The sequence below is a fragment of the Syngnathus scovelli genome, chromosome 12 (genome assembly GCF_024217435.2).
Source record: "Syngnathus scovelli strain Florida chromosome 12, RoL_Ssco_1.2, whole genome shotgun sequence".
NCBI classification, from domain to species: domain Eukaryota; kingdom Metazoa; phylum Chordata; class Actinopteri; order Syngnathiformes; family Syngnathidae; genus Syngnathus; species Syngnathus scovelli.
Window position 1 is genome coordinate 12,368,264 of NC_090858.1, and position 18,286 is coordinate 12,386,549.

At 46.2% G+C, this 18,286-nt stretch overlaps 1 protein-coding gene across 1 annotated transcript; it reads right to left on the minus strand.

Annotated features, from left to right (window-relative positions):
- Positions 1 to 13,791: 13,791 nt before the first annotated feature.
- LOC125978138 (prolyl-tRNA synthetase associated domain-containing protein 1) lies at positions 13,792 to 16,337 on the minus strand. Its single transcript, XM_049735222.1, has 4 exons — positions 16,147 to 16,337; positions 15,133 to 15,258; positions 14,857 to 14,946; positions 13,792 to 14,321 (listed from the first exon to the last, which is right to left on the minus strand). Exons 1-4 carry the CDS (start codon positions 16,225 to 16,227, stop codon positions 14,109 to 14,111), a joined length of 510 nt encoding a protein of 169 aa, XP_049591179.1. The 5' UTR covers positions 16,228 to 16,337; the 3' UTR covers positions 13,792 to 14,108.
- Positions 16,338 to 18,286: the final 1,949 nt, after the last annotated feature.

The following is an 18,286-nucleotide window of genomic DNA, read 5'->3' on the forward strand; positions in this document are numbered from 1 at the left end:
GGAGTAGGACCGGACATGCGTAAAAGCCATGTCTGAGCCCCATGCACCGTTCGCGGACAGCCACCCGGCCGAGCGCCGGCCCTCGACTTGTGAAAGAGAGCTCAGTAGAGTAGGACCGGGCATGCGTAAAAGCCATAATAGTTTTTCAAACCTTCTGTGTCACTCCAAATCCTTAAATCCTTCAAACTCTTCGTCCTCCGTGTCACTTAGAAACAAAGCCGCTAATGATGCCGGTAGTACGTGGGACCCTACGTCATCTTCGTCATCACATGATCAATCTTTGTCCTTTATGTAAACAACTGCCGCGCCACGTCGCGTTGCGCTGCTGACGTCACTTGAAATTCAAATAACTGTAATCCCTTGCTATACGCGGTTTATCGTGGTTTCACTTTTTTTTGGGGGGGGGGGGGTGGAAAAAACAACCCATATAATTTGACCTTATTACAAGTCGCACCCCCACTCAAATTATGAAAAAAGAGAACTTGACTTATATTCCGAAAATTACGGTAAGTGCATGTTTCAGCACAGTGTTGAAAGAGAACGCTGCTTGTCCTATTCTCTCCTTCAGTTCGGCAAAACTACTACCTACATTTTGCGTTATACAAAGCATCGTTGGTATGTATCTTTGTTTAAGTTATTATGGATCGAAATAGATCTTTTGAGTTCTGAAATTATAGTTTTCTGTGATGTTAGATGATAGGATAAAAGCATGATTGAGATTTCATAGCGATTTAATTCATTTAGTTTGTATGATTGATTATACAATGTGGTTTGTATTTTCTCAGTTTCACCCTTTCCCTTGTTATTAAACCTGGAGTCAACCTTCAACCTGGCCTTTAGAGTCTTGATGAGTGAAACACTTTTAAACACAGCACTTCCGCCTGACTTCCGCCCATGTCGCCGTTAGGCTCTCGATCGTTGATCTTCGGACAAGTATGGCAGCGGACCAAGAGGTTTGTACGGCTTCGTGCACTAACTGCACCCTTCTCTTAGAGAGGTTGTCCCTGCTAGAGGGACGTGTCCGCCAGTTAGAGCAGAATAGTGCGATAACAGTAGATGTGGCGGACACAGACGCGGGCTGTGGTCAGCCCGCTAGCCCGGTTAGCATTAGCCCCAAGCGGCTTGCTAATCGCGATGAGCCAGGTAAAACGCATAGCCGTCCAAAGTCATCTCGGTCTACTGGCCCTCGCACATTGGTCATAGGTGACTCCATTACCCGAAATATTACGCTTAAAAATCCAGCCACGGTAATGTGTATTCCTGGGGGCAGAGCACCCGACATAGAAGCTAATCTTAGGGAGCTGACTCGCAATAGGCCTAGTCAACAGCGTAGTTCCACCAACACTAGCTACTCGGACATAGTGATACACGTCGGCTCCAATGATGTTAGGATGAGGCAATCAGAGATCACAAAGAAAAACATAGCGAGGACTTGTGATCTCGCCAGAAAGATGAGTCGGCATAGAGTATTTGTCTCTGGCCCCCTGCCTGGGAGAGGCACTGATGAGAGGTTTAGTAGATTAGTCTCCCTTAATCGATGGATGGCTGGGTTCTGTAAAAAGCAGGGACTGTATTTTATAGATAACTGGTCCTCCTTCTGGGGCCGCCCTGACCTGCTGAGGAAGGACGGCCTTCACCCTAACCGTGAAGGCGCCTTCACTCTTTCTAGGAATATAGATTACTGTTTGAGCCACTCATGACAGGTCACTTTAGAGCAGGCCAGGGCACAGGTGATTAGACCACCTGTGAGGATGGGTTTGTTAAGTTAAAGTTAACTAACGCTAGGCTAGACTTTCAGCATGCACATAGCTCCTCGTGTAGACTAGAGCGCGACAGTTTGAATAGTGTTACAGTACACATAAACACACTTTCTACTGGGGTAGTAGACAAATCCAATCACTCCACCCCGACCGGTCTAGCTGATGAAACAGTGCCTGTTTTAGATAACTTCACGTGTAACAAATATTCACCATCAAATTCCCACGGTCGTTTTGTCCCACTGCGCTAATAAACTTTTGAGAGGTGATGTCAGGCCTAGAGAACACAATCTTACTCGCATCCCGTTTAAAAATTCTTCCATAGATACGCACCCTGATCGACCGATTACACTTAAACTCGGTTTTATGAATATTAGATTGCTTCATACGAAAGCAGTTCTCGTTAATGACCTTATCACGGAACATAATCTAAACGTTTTTGGTCTTAGCGAGACCTGGTTAAAACCTAATGAACTGCTGCCGCTTAACGAGGCCTTGCCTCCAAATTTTGTGGTGCGTCCTCGAAAAAAGGGTGGGGGTGTCGCCCTCATCTCAAATTCTGAGCTTACTTAGGCCTCGTTCAATTAACGTATTTAAAACATTTGAAGTTCTCATTGTCCGATCCACCGCTTTACCGTCATTTTATCTTGCTGTTATTTACCGTCCACCCGGGGTTTACTCTGACTTCCTGGATGAATTTTCAGAATTTGTGCCTGATCTAGTGACAAATGCAGATAATATAGTTATCATGGGTGATTTCAACATCCACATGAATTCACCGTCAGAACCACTGACTTCGGCATTTCAGACTTTAATCGATACGTTTGGTTTTACGCAAGCCGTACAGGCAGCAACGCATAAGAATGGAAATACCTTAGATCTGGTATTATCCCGGGGACTAGCAACCGCAAATATAGCAGTACTGCCATACACTACTGTTTTGTCTGATCATTTCTTAATAAAATTTGAAATTTTAGTTCCTTGTCAAAGACAAGAGAGCAGTCAGAATTATAGCAGCCGTAATTTTAACTCTATGACTGCAACTACGCTATCTGAGTTACCGTCGCCGGCAACCGCCATATTTCCCGCATACATCGGCTCTATTGATAATCTTACAAATGAATTCAATGCGACATTATTAAAAGCCATCGACTCTGTGGCGCCGCTACGTCTGAAAACTCGCCGTAGATGGCCAACTCCGTGGTTCACAGATGAAACACGTACGCTTAAGCAATTATGTAGAAAGGATGAGCGCAGATGGCGTTTAACCAAACTTGAGGTTTTCCATCAGGCATGGAAGGACAGCCTCCTGAAATATAAAGATGCGCTTATCTTAGCAAAAACTTGTTATTTTTCGCAAGTCATTAATCTCAATAAAAACAATCCTAAATACCTATTTGATACAGTGGCAAAGCTAACTCTACGCCAGCCGACCCCCGATAGCTCCTTCCACTCAGCTGACGAGTTTATGAAATTTTTTGCTCAAAAGATTGAGTCCATTGGGGACGAGATCAAGAATACCATTCCAATCGCTCAGTCGATAATGCCGGTTACTAGCGCTGGTGATCATGCAATAACTCTCTCAAATTTTAAAAGCGTGTCCCTTGAAAGGCTTACACAATTGGTTAGTGCGGCTAAACAAACAATATGTTTACTCGACCCGCTTCCAGCCAAACTACTTAAAGAATTATTTCCAATGTTAGGACCGTCCGTCTTAAATATAATCAATCTATCTGTCTCCTCTGGGATAGTGCCAACAGCCTTTAAAACCGCTATTATTAAACCGTTACTTAAGCGAGCAAATCTTGACCCGGACTGTCTCAGTAATTATAGGCCAGTTTCAAACCTCCCATTCATAGCAAAACCTCTTGAAAAAGTAGTAGCGCAGCAGCTTATTAATTACATGGTCGCTAATAATCGATACGACTCTTTTCAGTCTGGTTTTAGAGCTAATCATTCCACAGAGACAGCACTTGCTAAAGTGACTAATGATCTCCTCATAGCTATGGATTCAAATACGTCGTTTGTATTGTTACTACTCAATCTTAGTGCTGCATTTGACACTGTAGACTTCGATATTTTATTAGGGCGTCTTAAAAGTTGTGTTGGTATTTCAGGGTCGGCACTAGGCTGGTTCTATTCAGACAGGGCGCACCGAGTGGTCCATGGCAATACGTCCTCTGAGCTCTATAATGTTACGTGTGGTGTCCCACAGGGATCGTTTCTCGGACCGATTCTATTTAATATTTATATGATTCCGCTTGGGGACATAATACGTAAATATAATATTAGTTTTCAATGCTACGCGGATGACACCCAATTATATATGCCGTTATCGATGACAGATCCGCAGGACTGTTGTAATCTTGAGGCGTGCCTTGCGGAGATCAAGCAATGGATGTCTCTCAACTGCCTTCGTCTTAACCCAGATAAAACTGAGATGTTGATAATTGGTCCTACTCGTTATCAACACTTATTAAAGGAAACCACTATAACTATAGATAACCGTACTATCACTCAGAGTGATACTGTAACTAGTCTCGGGGTAATATTTGACCAAACGCTCTCCTTTCAAAAACACATTAAGAATATAACCAGAATTGCGTTTTTTCACCTTCATAATATTGCTAAGATTCGTCCGATCCTCTCGACCGGGGATGCGGAAACTATTATACATGCGTTCGTCACGTCGCGCCTGGACTACTGTAATGTATTATTCTCTGGTCTTCCTAAGTCCCTCATCAGAAGTCTACAGTTAGTACAAAATGCTGCTGCGAGGCTGCTCTCACGGACAAGAAAATTTTATCACATTGCCCCAATACAGTAATCCCTCGTTTATCGCGGATAATTGGTTCCAAAAACCACCTGCGATAAGTGAAATCCGCGAAGTACGGTCATCAACAAGAAGTACTTACCCCAATATTAGTCAACTTACATTGGCTCTCGGTCCATTTAAGATGTGACTTCAAGGTTCTTCTACTAACCTATAAATCACTGCATGGCTTGTTCATTGTTCTGGGTGATCTTAACAGGGCGAACCTCGCACACGAACTCCCCAGATACAGACAGCACATAACGTGTCCCACCAGAGGGGCACAGACACCGGACCACTGCTACACCGTAATAAAGTTAAAGTCCCAAAGTCCCAATGATCATCGTCACACACACATCTGGGTGCGGTGAAATTTGTCCTCTGCATTTAACCCATCCCCATGTGATTTTGATCCATCCCCTGGGGGAGAGGGGAGCAGTGAGCAGCAGCGGTGCCGCGCTCGGGAATCATTTGGTGATCTAACCCCCCAATTCCAACCCTTAATGCTGAGTGCCAAGCAGGGAGGCAATGGGTCCCATTTTTATAGTCTTTGGTATGACCCGGCTGTGGTTTGAACCCACAACCTTCCAGTCTCAGGGCAGACACTCTACTACTAGGCCACTGAGTAATTAAGGATGCATACCACTCTGTGGCTCGTGCAGCTTTAGGACTCTCGGACCACTGTCTAGTTCATCTGATCCCGGCCTACAGACAGAAACTAAAAACTTCTAAGCCTGTGGTGAGGACTGTGAGGAAGTGGACAGTGGAGTCAAGGCAGGACCACCAAGCCTGCTTTGACTGCACCGATTGGAGAGTTTTTGAAGCTGCAACTTCAGACCTGCATGAACTGACTGACACTGTCACATCATACATCAGTTTTTGTGAGGATCTGTGTGTGCAGACTAAGACCTTCTGCACGTACAACAACGACAAACCTTGGTTTACACTGAACCTCAGGAGGCTGTGCAAAGTCAAGGAGGAGGCCTGCAGGAGCGGTGACCGGGACCTGTTCAAGCAGACTAGAAACACACTGAACCGAGAGGTCAGGAAAGCCAGGAGGTGTTACGGGGAGAGCCTGGAGAGACACCTCTCTGTCAATCCTGATCCCTCAACAGTGTGGAAAGGTCTGCAGAGCATCACGAGCTTCAAGAAACGAACCCCCCGTCCTGCGGAGAGCCCAAGGCTTGCTAACCAGCTAAACAGGTTCTACTGCAGGTTTGATCGGTCCTTCCACACAACGGGACCTCCTGCAGCACAATCTATATACTCACCTCCCCCCACAACTGCTCTGTCCACACCTCCATCACCGTGGTTACCGACTCGCTCTCTTGCAGAGGCCGCGCCCGCACTCCAGATCCACGAGGAGGAAGTGCGGCAGATGTTCCGGAGACAAAAGATCAGGAAGGCACCGGGCCCAGACGGCGTGTCACCTTCCTGCTTGAAAGTCTGTGCTGAGCAGCTGGCGCCCACCTTTGCACGGATCTTCAATCGTTCCCTGGAGCTGTGTGAGGTGCCCTCGTGCTTCAAGGGCTCCACCATCGTTCCAGTGGCCAAGAAGCCGGCCATCACAGGTTGGAATGACTATAGACCTGTCGCACTGACATCTGTGGTCATGAAATCTTTCGAGAGGTTAGTGCTGAACCACCTGAAGGATGTCACGGGCCCCCTGCTTGACCCCCTCCAGTTTGCCTACCGGGCAAACAGGTCGGTGGATGATGCGGTCAACATGGGACTGCACTACATCCTGCAACACCTGGACACCCCAGGAACGTACGCCAGGATCCTGTTTGTGGACTTCAACTCGGCGTTCAACACCATCGCTCCTGACATCCTCCAACAGAAGCTCATCCAGCTTGCGGTGCCTGCCTCTACCTGTCAGTGGATCACCAGCTTCCTGACCAACAGGAGACAGCGTGTGAGGCTGGGGAGCATCACATCTGACACCCGGACCACCAATACTGGAGCCCCTCAGGGGTGCGTCCTCTCCCCACTGCTCTTCTCTCTCTACACCAACGATTTCTCCGCAGGTGACTCTCCTTTGAAGCTCCTGAAGTATGCAGACGACACCACTCTCATCGGACTGATCCAGAACGGTGATGAGACTGCGTACAGACAGGAGGTGGAGCGGCTGGTCCACTGGTGCAGCCAAAACCACCTGGAGCTGAACCCGCTCAAGAACGTGGAGATGACAGTTGACTTCAGGCGAGGCCCTTCACCACTTTCACCCCTCACTATCCGCAGTAATACTATTCTCTCCACAGACACCTTCAAGTCCCTGGGAACCACAATCTCTCGGGACCTGAAATGGACCGGCCACATAGACTCTGTCTGGAAGAAGGCCCAGCAGAGGCTGTACTTCCTGAGACAGCTCAAGAAGTTCAACCTGCCGCGGGAGCTGCTGAAGACCTTCTACACTGCCATCATCCAGTCTGTCCTCTGCACCTCCATCACTGTCTGGTTTGGATCGGCCTCCAAACAAGACAAGCACAGACTGCAACGGACAATAAGGACTGCAGAAAAGATAATTGGAATCAACCTCCCATCTATCCAAGACTTGTACCTGTCCAGGACCAGGAAACGTGCAAGTAACATCTCTACAGACCCTTCTCACCCAAGTTAATAATAATAATAATTCATTAAATTTGTATAGCGCTTTTCAAAAACCCAAAGACGCTTACAGGGAAGAAGGCAAAGACAAACAGGAGGGGAGGGGTAGGGGGACGGGGAAGAGACAATGGGATAAAATTAAGACAAGGAAACCAGTTATGGGTAGGGGAGGTCATAGGTTTGAGGTTGCAGTCTGTTTGAAATACTCCCCTCCGGACGGCGTTATAGAGCTCTGTACACTAAAACTAGCAGACACAGAGACAGCTTCTTCCCCCAGGCTGTTGCTCTGATGAACTCACACCACTCTTAGAGTCATTACTGTGCAATAACATCTTGCTCTCCACACCTTTTTTTAATTGTCTACACTGTTTGTACTATGTGTCCTCTCTGCATCCATTGCAGCCTGGTCATCCTAGAAGAGGGACCCTCCCATCTGTGGTCTCTTCTCAAGGTTTCTCATTTCCCCTAGCCGGAGTTTTGAGTTTTTCCTTGCCCTCTTGGGAGTTTAAAATCAGGGGATGTTTGAAAATATCTTCCATTTTTCACATGTCCTGAGTGTTGTTGTTAGTCACCTAAATGTTGAACAGAGGCTGTGATTTACCAAAGTCATATTCCTTGTTTGGCACGCTCAAACATGGCGAATAAAAAAACTCTTGAATCTTGAATCTTCTCAAGGTTTCTCATTTTCCCCTGGTAGGGTTTTTTTGAGTTTTTCCTTGCCCTTTGGGGAGCTTAAGATCAGGGGATGCTTTGAGAATAATTGTCAATTTCTGTCTATGTGAAGCCCTTTGAGACTGTTTGTGATTTAGGCTATACAAATAAACTTGACTTGACTTGACTTGAAAGTGGTTGAGCTTATTGTCTTCGGATATTCAACATATTTTTGGGGGGCAGGATAGGTGTCGTCCGCATACTTCAGGAGCGTCACAGAAGAGTCGCCTGAGGAGCAATAGTTAGTGTAGAGAGAGCAGAGCAGTGGGGAGAGGTCGCAACCCTGGGGGGCGCCAGTATTGGTGGTCCGGGTGTCGGATGTGATGGTCCCCAGCCTCACACACTGTCTCCTGTTGGTCAGGAAGCTGGTGATCCGCTAACAGGTGGAGGCAGGCACCGCGAGCTGGATGAACTTCTGGTGGAGGATGTCAAGAGTGATGGTGTTGAACGCCAAGCTGAAGTCCACAAACAGGATCCTGGCGTACATTCCTAGGATGTCCAGGTACTGCAATATGTAGTGCAGTCCCATGTTGACCGCATCGTCCACCAAGCTGTTTGCCCAGTAGGCAAACTGCAGGGGGTCGAGCAGGGGGCCCGTGATGTCCTTCATGTGGTTCAACACTTACCTCTCGAAAGATTTCATAACCACAGATGTCAGGTCTATAGTCATTCAAATCTGTGATGGCAGGCTTCTTGCCACCGGTACAATGATGGAGCTCTTGAAACACGAGGGCACCTCACACAGCTCCAGGAAACGGTTGAAGATCTGTGCAAAGGTGGGTGCCAGTTGTTCAGCACAGACTTTCAAGGAAGAGGGGGACACCATCTGGGCCTGGTGCCTTCCTGACCTTTTGTCTTTGGAACATCTGACACACCTCCTCCTCGCTGATCTGAAGTGCGGGTGCGGCTTCTGTAAGAGAGAGAGTAGGTAATAACGATGATGGAGGTGTGGACAGAGGGGTTGTGGGGGGAGGTGTGTATGTTGATTGTGCTGCAGGAGGTCCTGTTGTGTGGGTGGACCTTTCAAACCTGCAGTAAAATCTGTATAGCTGGTTTGCAAGCCTTGGGTTCTCCACAGGACGCGGGGTGGTTTCTTGAAGCCCGTGATGCTCTGCAGACCTTTCCACACTGTTGAGCGATCAGGATTGGCAGAGAGGTCTCTCTCCAGGGTCTACCCATAACACTTCTTGGCTTTCCTGATCTCTCAGTTCAATGTGTTCCTGGTCTGCTTGAACAGGTCCCGCTCACCACTCCTGTAGGCCTCCTCCTTGGCTTTGCGCAGCATCCTGATGTTTGGTGTAAACCAAGGTTTGTCGTTGTTGTACACTCAGAAGGTCGAAAATAGGGGTCTGAAGGCCATTGACTTTGAAAGCTTAAACGCAGTACTGAAAATAAATTGGCTTGTCCTCTGCAACTGGCTACTGGACTTCCTCTGTCAGAGGCCTCAGGTGGTACGTGTTGGCGACAACATCTCCGCCAGCATCACGCTGAGCACAGGGCCCCCCCCCCAAGGCTGCGTGTTCAGTCCGCTGCTCTTCACCCTGGTGACGCATGACTGCACTGCAACTTACGGTAGCAACCGCGTGCTGAAATATGCCGACCACACTATTCTGGTGGGTCTCATCACCGGGGGCGACGAGACTGAGTACAGGTCGGAGGTCGACCTTCTGGCCACGTGGTGCAGGGACAACAACCTCCTGCTGACCAAGGAGATTGTTGTTGACTTCCGGAAGAGTCACACCCAACACCTGCCACTGACTATCGATGGTGCTGTGGTGGAGAGAGTGAGCAGCACCAGATTCCTGAGGGTGCACATCAGTGAGGCCCTCTTCTGGTTCACCAACACCACATCACTGGCGAAGAAAGCTCAGCGCCGCCTGTACTTCCTGCAGAAACTCAGGTGAGCAAGTGCTCCTCCGGCCGTCATGACTACATTCTACCGTGGCACCATTGAGAGCATCCTCTCCAGTTGTATCGCTGTTTGGGGTGGTAGCTGCACTAAATACAACATGAAGCCCCTGCAGCGCATAGTGAACACGGCTGGTAAGATTATTGGTGCTTTGCTCCCCTCCCTGAAGGACATTTACACCTCCCATCTCACCCGCAAGGCAACCACGATTGTGAGTGATGTGAGTCACCGCGCTCACTCTTTCTTTGATCTTCTGCCCTCTGGGAAGAGGTACAAGAGCCTGCGCTCCCGCACCACCAGACTCGCCAACAGCTTCGTACTCCAGGCTGTTAGGATCCTGAACTCTCTCCCCCCTTCTGCGTAGCGTCCCGTACTTTTGCGATATATTCTGACTGCTGAATGCACACTTGCTCTATTTTTTCTCCTCTTATTTATGTTATTTGTTTATTTATTATTTATTCATCACTCTTATTCATTCATTGTTTGTGCCTTCTTGTTTTTATTTTTTTTGTGTTGTTTACTTGTATGTATATTGTGTACCATGTCTTAATTAATTAATAATTTCGATTTCTTTGTGTGTCTTGGCATGTGAACATATTGACAATAAAGCAGATTTTGACTTTGAAATAAAGAGCACAGCGAGATGCTTTTTATCTCTTGCCTACTCACGTGCAGGAGGCGACCACTTTATCAGGCGAGTCAGGCGCCGGTGTTGTGCTCGATTTGCTTCCCCCGTGAAATTTTGTTCCCCCTGCCCCTGCTGCGCGGCCACGCCAGCGAGCATGCCGAGAACACTGTGCGGGCGTGTATACTTTTGTTGTTTGAAGCGAAATTGTAAAAATTGTGCTTCTCTTTCAATGGCTTATTTGTTCTTTTTTCACTATAGTGAAAAAAGTATAGTTTTTACTTGAGACATCGGCATGTTTTTGTTTTGCAATTTGTGTTTATTTTATCGGTTTATTTACATCATTTGTTGTGACAGACTGTTAAAACAAAGAATTGAAAGGAGACAAAGGTCATGCAAGCTTATGTTTTGCTCTAACCTTAAGCATATGAGTTTTGCAGTGGATCAGGTCAAGTGAGTGCCCACGGTACAAACCGGATTCGGTTCAAGTTGGGAAATTGGGTAAAATGTAAATAAAAACAAAATACAACGATTTGAAAATCCTTCTTGACCCATATTCAATTGCATACATTATAAAGACAGCATATTTAATGTTCAAACTGATAAACCTAATTGTTTTTTGCCAAATAATAATTAACTTAGAATTTCATGGCTGCAACACGTCCAGTAGAAGTTGGCAAAGGTGGCAAAAAATACTAAGAAAGCTGAGAAAAGCTCATCAAACACCTATTTGGCACATCCCACATGTGATCAGGCTAATTGGGAACAGGTGGGTACCATGATTGGGTATAAAAGGAGCCTCCCCAAACATGCTCAGTCATTCACAAGCAAGGATTGGGCGAGGTTCACCACTTTGTCCACAACTGCATGAGAAAATAGTTGAACAGTTTAAGAATCACATTTCTCAAAGCAAAATTGCAAGGAATTTAGGGATTTCAACATCTACGGTCCGTTATATCATCAAAAGGTTCCAGAGAATCTGGTGAAATCACTGTACCTAAGCGCCACGGCCGAAACCAAGACTGAATGACCGTGACCTTCGATCCCTCAGACGGCACTGCCTTAAAAACTGACATGAGTGTGTAAAGGATATCACCAAATGGGCTCAGGAAAACTTCAGAAAACCACTGTCAGTAAATACAGATTGTCACTACATCAATAAGTGCGGGTTAAAACTCTACCATGCAAAGCAAAATCCGTTTATGAACAACATCCAGAAACGCCGTCGGGTTCTCTGGCCCCGAGCTCATGTAAAATGGACTGATGCACAATGGAAAAGTGTTTTGTGGTCTGATGAGTCCACTTTTCAAATTGTTTTTCGAAACACTGGACGTCGTGTCCTCCGGACCAAAGAGGAAGCGGACCATCCGCACTGTTATCAAGGCAAAGTTCAAAAGCCAGCATCTGTGATGGCATGTGTAACTTACATTTCTGTGAAGGCAACATAAATGCTGAAAAGTACATACAGATTTTGGAGCAACATATGCTGCTGTCCAAGCAATGTCTTTTTCATGGATGCCACTGCTTATTTCAGCAAAATAATGCCAAGGCACATTCTGCACGTGTTACAACAGTGTGGCTTCGATGTAAAAGAGTCCAGGTTCTCCCCTGGCCCGATTGCAGTCCAGACCTGTCTCCCATTGAAAATGTGTGGCGCATTATAAAGCGTAAAATACGACAGGGAAGACCCCAGACCAGGTATGGGCAAACTACGGCCCGCGGGCCAAGGCACATTCTGCACGTGTTACAACAGTGTGGCTTCGATGTAAAAGAGTCCAGGTTCTCCCCTGGCCCGATTGCAGTCCAGACCTGTCTCCCATTGAAAATGTGTGGCGCATTATAAAGCGTAAAATACGACAGGGAAGACCCCAGACCAGGTATGGGCAAACTACGGCCCGCGGGCCACATCCGGCCCGCGGGACCGTTTAATCCGGCCCGCCAACCCTAAATAAATTGTATTATTAAACTTTTTTTTTTCGGTCATTTTCCCTGCAATGACTGCGTTTCCCCAGTAGATGGGGAACCACTCGCCTGCGCATTTACTACCGGAAGCCGTGTCAGAAAGCTCGGTGCGCACTCACAAGTGCGTGTACGTACTCAGTAGTACGGAAATGGCGCACTCGCGCTCTATTTGTAGCAGTGCCGAATTTAGAGCGTGGGCTGTGACGACAGCATTCTTGTAATTTGCGCGCCGAGTTTTCGGATACAGTTTTACGCTAAAGCCACCCACAAACCTTCCCCTGGAATCCTTCCATTAAAATGAGTCGCCCACGGAAAAGCAAGGTGGACACTGAGTGCCGAGTGTTTAAAAAGAGTGGCCAATTTGGCTCGACGTACGCGACGTGACGTTCAGCCACATGAACGTCAACATCAAATGAACACTGAAAATGAAGGGGAGGCTTTCAAGTTTGTTGTAAAAAAATGCATTTTGAATATGATCTGTACAAATAGCAGGGATTGAAACTAGCGACCATTCTCATTTTCAAACAATGCAGGATGCTCAAGGACATTGATGCACCACCTGTTTGTGACTAATCTTAACCTTTAAAGTTCTTAAGGCTTACTTTAAGGAAGTGTTTTCCGTTTCCTCACTTCTGTTACCAGGTGTTTGTGAGTTAAAACTCTGCTCTGATTTTCAGATACCCCTCACCGTGTTGCCGTTTTGATTACTTTATTTGGATGTATGCTTTCACCGATTCTTCAAGATGATATATTCGGTCAGAATGTTTGCCGTTTGATGTGATCTCATAAGATAAACATACATCTTTCATTAATCTGACCTGCAGGCACTGAAGTGATGGAGACTGTTATTCATAATAACAGTGTCATATTTTATGAGAATCACTGATAGCAGTTTTTTAGAGATGTTATTTTTTTTTTAATGCTGTTAATAAATGCATTTGTTTTCAAAAAACTTTTTTTGAATATCCATGCTTTACTACCTACTAAAAGCCAAAACCTTTTATGCAATGACCTTTACAGGTCGTTTATATTACTTCACACAAACACTACATCCATCTGCTCCTGGTTCGGCCCCCCGGTCAAAATTTAGAACCCAATTCGGCCCGCAAGTCAAAAAGTTTGCCCACCCCTGCCCCAGACTGTTGATCAACTTAAGCGGTTCATCAAGCAAGAATGGGAAAGAATTCCACATGAGAAGCTAAGAGAATTAGTCTCCTCTCCTTCCAAAACGTTTATTGAGTGCTATTAAAAGGTGATGTAATGAAGTGGTAAACATGCCTTTCCCAACCTCTACTGCACGTGCAGCCATGAAATTCTAAGTTAATTATTTAATAATAAAATAAAGTTTGAGTTTGAGCATTAAATGTTGTCTTTGTAGTGTATTCAATTGAATATAGGTTGAAAAGGATTTTCAAATCATTGTATTTTGTTTTTATTTACATTTTACACAATTTCCCAACTTCAACCGAATCCGGTTTGTATATTTAGCAACCAAATATAGTAAAACAACGACCTGCCACTGCTTTGATGTCTTCTATTGTCACGGCATTCTTCTCGACTACTCATAGTCCACCAGAACGGGGTCGTGTGCAGTGTCCTTGAGGAAGCGTAGTAGGTCTTGGGGCCTCATCCCCATGGTGGCGCTGTTGGTCATGGGGTGGAAGTGGACCATGTTGTGGTCTTCTTCCAGCAGGTCTCGGAATCGTCTGGTGGCGTTCTTCTCATCTATTCAAAGTCCATCAGAACGGGGTCGTGTCCGGTGTCCTTGAGGAAGCGCAGCAGGTCTTGGGGCCTCATCCCCATGGTGGCGCTGTTGGTCATGGGGTGGAAGTAGACCATGTTGTGGTCCCCTTCCAGCAGGTCTCGGTCCAAGACCAAGGTGACGCTGCGGTCCTTGTCGAAGAGCAAAGCCAGAGCCGTGGCGCATCCCTGACCCACCTGAACCACACGCGTCAACATGACATCTTCAAGTTGAGTCTGGAGAAGGGGCCACCACCACTCGGTATTTTTTCAATGGATTATTCTATTCGTTATTAAACAAATAATTGAAAACTGAAAAATAACAATATAGCTATAAGGAACGATTTATTTGACAACATGTTTGAAACCGAAAGTTAGCTACTTCCTTAGCTTCTGATTTCCTCTGTAATCAATGAACGAAATTTCGAATGGTGGCTCAACTTGTGACAAGTTTCAACTCACTGGCCAATGCTCAGACAAGTGCACATTATGTAATGTGTCTTTGAACAGGGGGGATTGAATGTTCACAGCACAGAATGTAGCACTACACAGCGTTGACGATTTTTCTTGACTGTTCATGATTATCCACGCTATTATGGACTTTTGTAATAGTTAATTTGTGTGTGTGTGTGTTGTCTCATAGAAATCTACCAGGGCACTGAATTTTTAAGGGCGTATGACACTTCTGGCATTCTTTTATAACAATATTTAAGGTATTAGCTCGTTGCGTCACCTTGAGTTTGTCCAGCATGGTGGCCTCGTCCGCAAAGCGAAGGTTGCCATTGCCCACCGACAGCTTCTTGGCCAGCACGTTCAGGTTCACCTGCACCAGGGCAGAGAGGATCATGAGTTGGTCCCTCTTGCGTAATTCCTGCTACTTGTACACAGGTTTATTTTCTAGCTGACTCCACACAGGAATCCACTCCACATCTCTGTAACAATAACTAGGGCATAAGGAATGAGAAAATAACGTTCATAGTTGGAAACCGGATAATGTTCCAGGGCTCACCTGTCGGTCGTGACGCGTCGACACCAACCACAAATTTTTCTTCTTCTTGTCTTTGAGGAAGAGGTTCTTGGTGACGGCGCCACTCACATCTTGGAGGTGGGGCATCATTTCCTCCACCGTGAAAACCTCTCAAGAAAACCAAGAAAACAAACATCAACAAAAAACTACTACTGGATTAGAATGCTTGATAAAGGTATGTTTTAAAGCTCATTTGAACAGCGCTAGCTCTCAGCAAGTCTGCCAGACAGTTCCAAATTCAAATGTCCTGCATGTGTCGACCGCATGTTATCCTATCGCTTGCATCCACTCACATTGTAAAATGGTGCTGTGGCACCCCGTGCGGGAGACTGCAAGCCACGAACAGAAAGCCTGCCCAGAAGTTAAGTCGCGTAAAACGCCGGTGAAAACCTCGCAAAACGTTTGGAAAAATCATCACAAATGCGTTGGTCTTGAATGTTGGCCGCTCTGTGAATCAAAAGCCAGATTCCTTCGGAAAACGAAACATTTTATGCTTTGCATTTCATGAACAAAGCAGACTAACTTCGGAATTTGACCTCATCAATAAGATCGTCGTAAGTGTTCCCCAGAACCTTTTCGTTTTCTTTAAAGAGTGCCAGCGTGGCGTGTATCCCTGGAAAGAGGATGAATGAGCAAAAGGTGACATTATTAGGCAAACAAATGCACCTAATTAAACTTCGAAATTCCCGAATTAACCTTGGGCGTTCCCACTGATGCATCGGTTGCCACAAAAGTGTGACAGTTAGGAATTTGATTTGAGCTGATAGTAAGCAGGCAGCACAGTGAATTTGTTTTTAGTAGTTCCACTGTTTAGTTCTCACCATCTACATGCCTTTGTTGATTTCCTCAACAATGCCAAACGCATACGTGTAATTCCTCATTTGATTTTTGTTTTACTTTTGCAGTTCTCTAAACACAGATTTTACGGGTTTTCTTATTGTTGTTGTTGTTGTTGTTGTTGTTGTTGTTTTCTCTCCATGTTGTGTGCTCTGTTACCGGCGGGTGATCCACGAAGCTCGTCTGAATGTTTAAAGTTTCCAAATGTTTCTCCAATTCTGCTCGCAGCTCCCCGGACATCTTTAATAAATATTTTTATTCCAATAAATGTGCTATCACCGTGAGACAACGTGCAGTAAACAGCTGCTGCCTTCCTTTTTCTTCGTTGCTGTCTTTTTTTTTTTTTCATGCGGCCACTACAGTGCTCTTTATCATATACTGCCACCTACTGGAGAATTCCTGAAACCCCTTAGGTTCTGTCTGAAAGTCACGGGACCAAACGGGTAAGGCTGACGTGTATACAGGACTGTTCTCAGAAAAATGGAATATTGTGATAAAGTTTTCTATTTTCTGTAATGCAATTAAAAAGACAAAAATGTTATACATTCTGGATTCATTACAAATAGCCTGACATATTGCAAGCCTTTATTGCTGATTATGGCTTACAGCTTAAGAAAAAATCCTATCTCAAAAAATTTGAATATGTACTCAGACCACGTAAAAAAAAAAACATTTAAAACAGCAAGACAAAATCTAACTTTTGAAAATGTCCATTAATGCACTCAGTACTTTGTTGTGAATCCTTTTGCACGGATTACTGCATCAATGTGGCGTGGCATGGAGGCAATCAGCCTGTGGCATCGCTGAGTTGTTATGGATGCCCAGGACGCTTCAATAGCAGCTCGTTCATGTCTGTTCTTGGTGTTGGATTTTGTCAAATAAATTTGCCCCAAATGTGCAATTTATACTCCGGTGCGACATATATGTTTGTTTTTTTCCACTTTATTGTGCATTGTATGGCTGATGCGATTTATACTCCGGTGCGACTTACAGTCTGAAAAATATGGTATTTTGGGGTCTTGTTCACAAGTGAGGGCAGGATGGAGCGCGAGATCGACAGGCGGATTGGTGCAGCGTCGCCAGTAATGCGGACTCTGTACCGGTCTGTCTCTCTCGTGTAACGTCAGAGCTCCAACTTGGTGTCGTGGAGCCACGCCAGCATCTCTGGTCCCAGGTCAAAGAGGCCGGCCTCCGAGGGTGGTCTATATAGGGGGTAGGTGTTGATGATGTGGTCAGCACTATTGAGAGCGTCATCACCAGTTGCATCGCTGTCTGGGGTGGTAACTGCACTGAACAGAACTTGAAGGCCCTGCAGCGCATAGTGAATACGGCTGGTAAGATTATTGGTGCTTCGCTCCCCTCCCTGAAGGACATTTACACCTCCCATCTCGCCCGCAAGGCAACCTCGATTGCCAGAGATGTGAGTCACCCGGCTCACTCTTTGTTTGACCTTCTGCCCTCTGGGAGGAGGTACAGGAGCCTGCGCTCCCGCACCACCAGACTTGCCAACAGCTTCTTTCCCCAGGCTGTTAGGGCCCTGAACTCGCTACCCCCTTCTGCGTAGCGTGTGGCGCTGTTGCGCTATTTTCGGGAATGTCTGCTGTACGCGCACTTGCTCCTTTTTTTCTGCTCCTCTTATTTATTTATTTATTGTTGTGTTATTTATTCATTATTTATTCAGCACGCTTTTGTTATACTTGTTACTTGTTTGTCTGTTGTGAGCCATGTCTTGTCACCGTGGGATAGGGGGGAACGAAATTTCGGTTTCTTTGTGTGTCTTTGGCATGTGGAGAAATTGACAATAAAGCTGACTTTGACTTTGACTTTGAGATGTCTGCTCGGGGTCTCCGCACTCACATACCGCACTGTCCGTTAGTCCCCACTGCCACATAGACATGTTGAAGCGCCCAACACCAGTTCTTAAGCGGTTCAGTGTGGTCCACTGCTGGCGAGGTAGTTCGTCTCCTCCTATGGCACCGTCTCCTGGTTCCCAGATATAACGGTGCATGAGGGAGGGGTCAGCTGCCTCCCACTCCTGCTTCCAAGCTGCTGCCAGCCAGGCATCTCTGGAGATGTATTCAGGTATGGAATCGTAGGTGTGGCGTGCCTTGATTCTGCTTGGTGGAGCTGGAGTTCTTGTAGTGTTGTGCAGGATGTGCCAGTTGTTATTTTTTGCCTTCCTGGCGAGAACGAGGGTGGCAGCCTCTCGTCGAAGGTTGGCCGGCGCTATTCCCGCGAGGACACGCAGGAGGGACACAGGGGTGGGTTTCAGGCATCCTGTTATAGTTCGGAGGGCGTT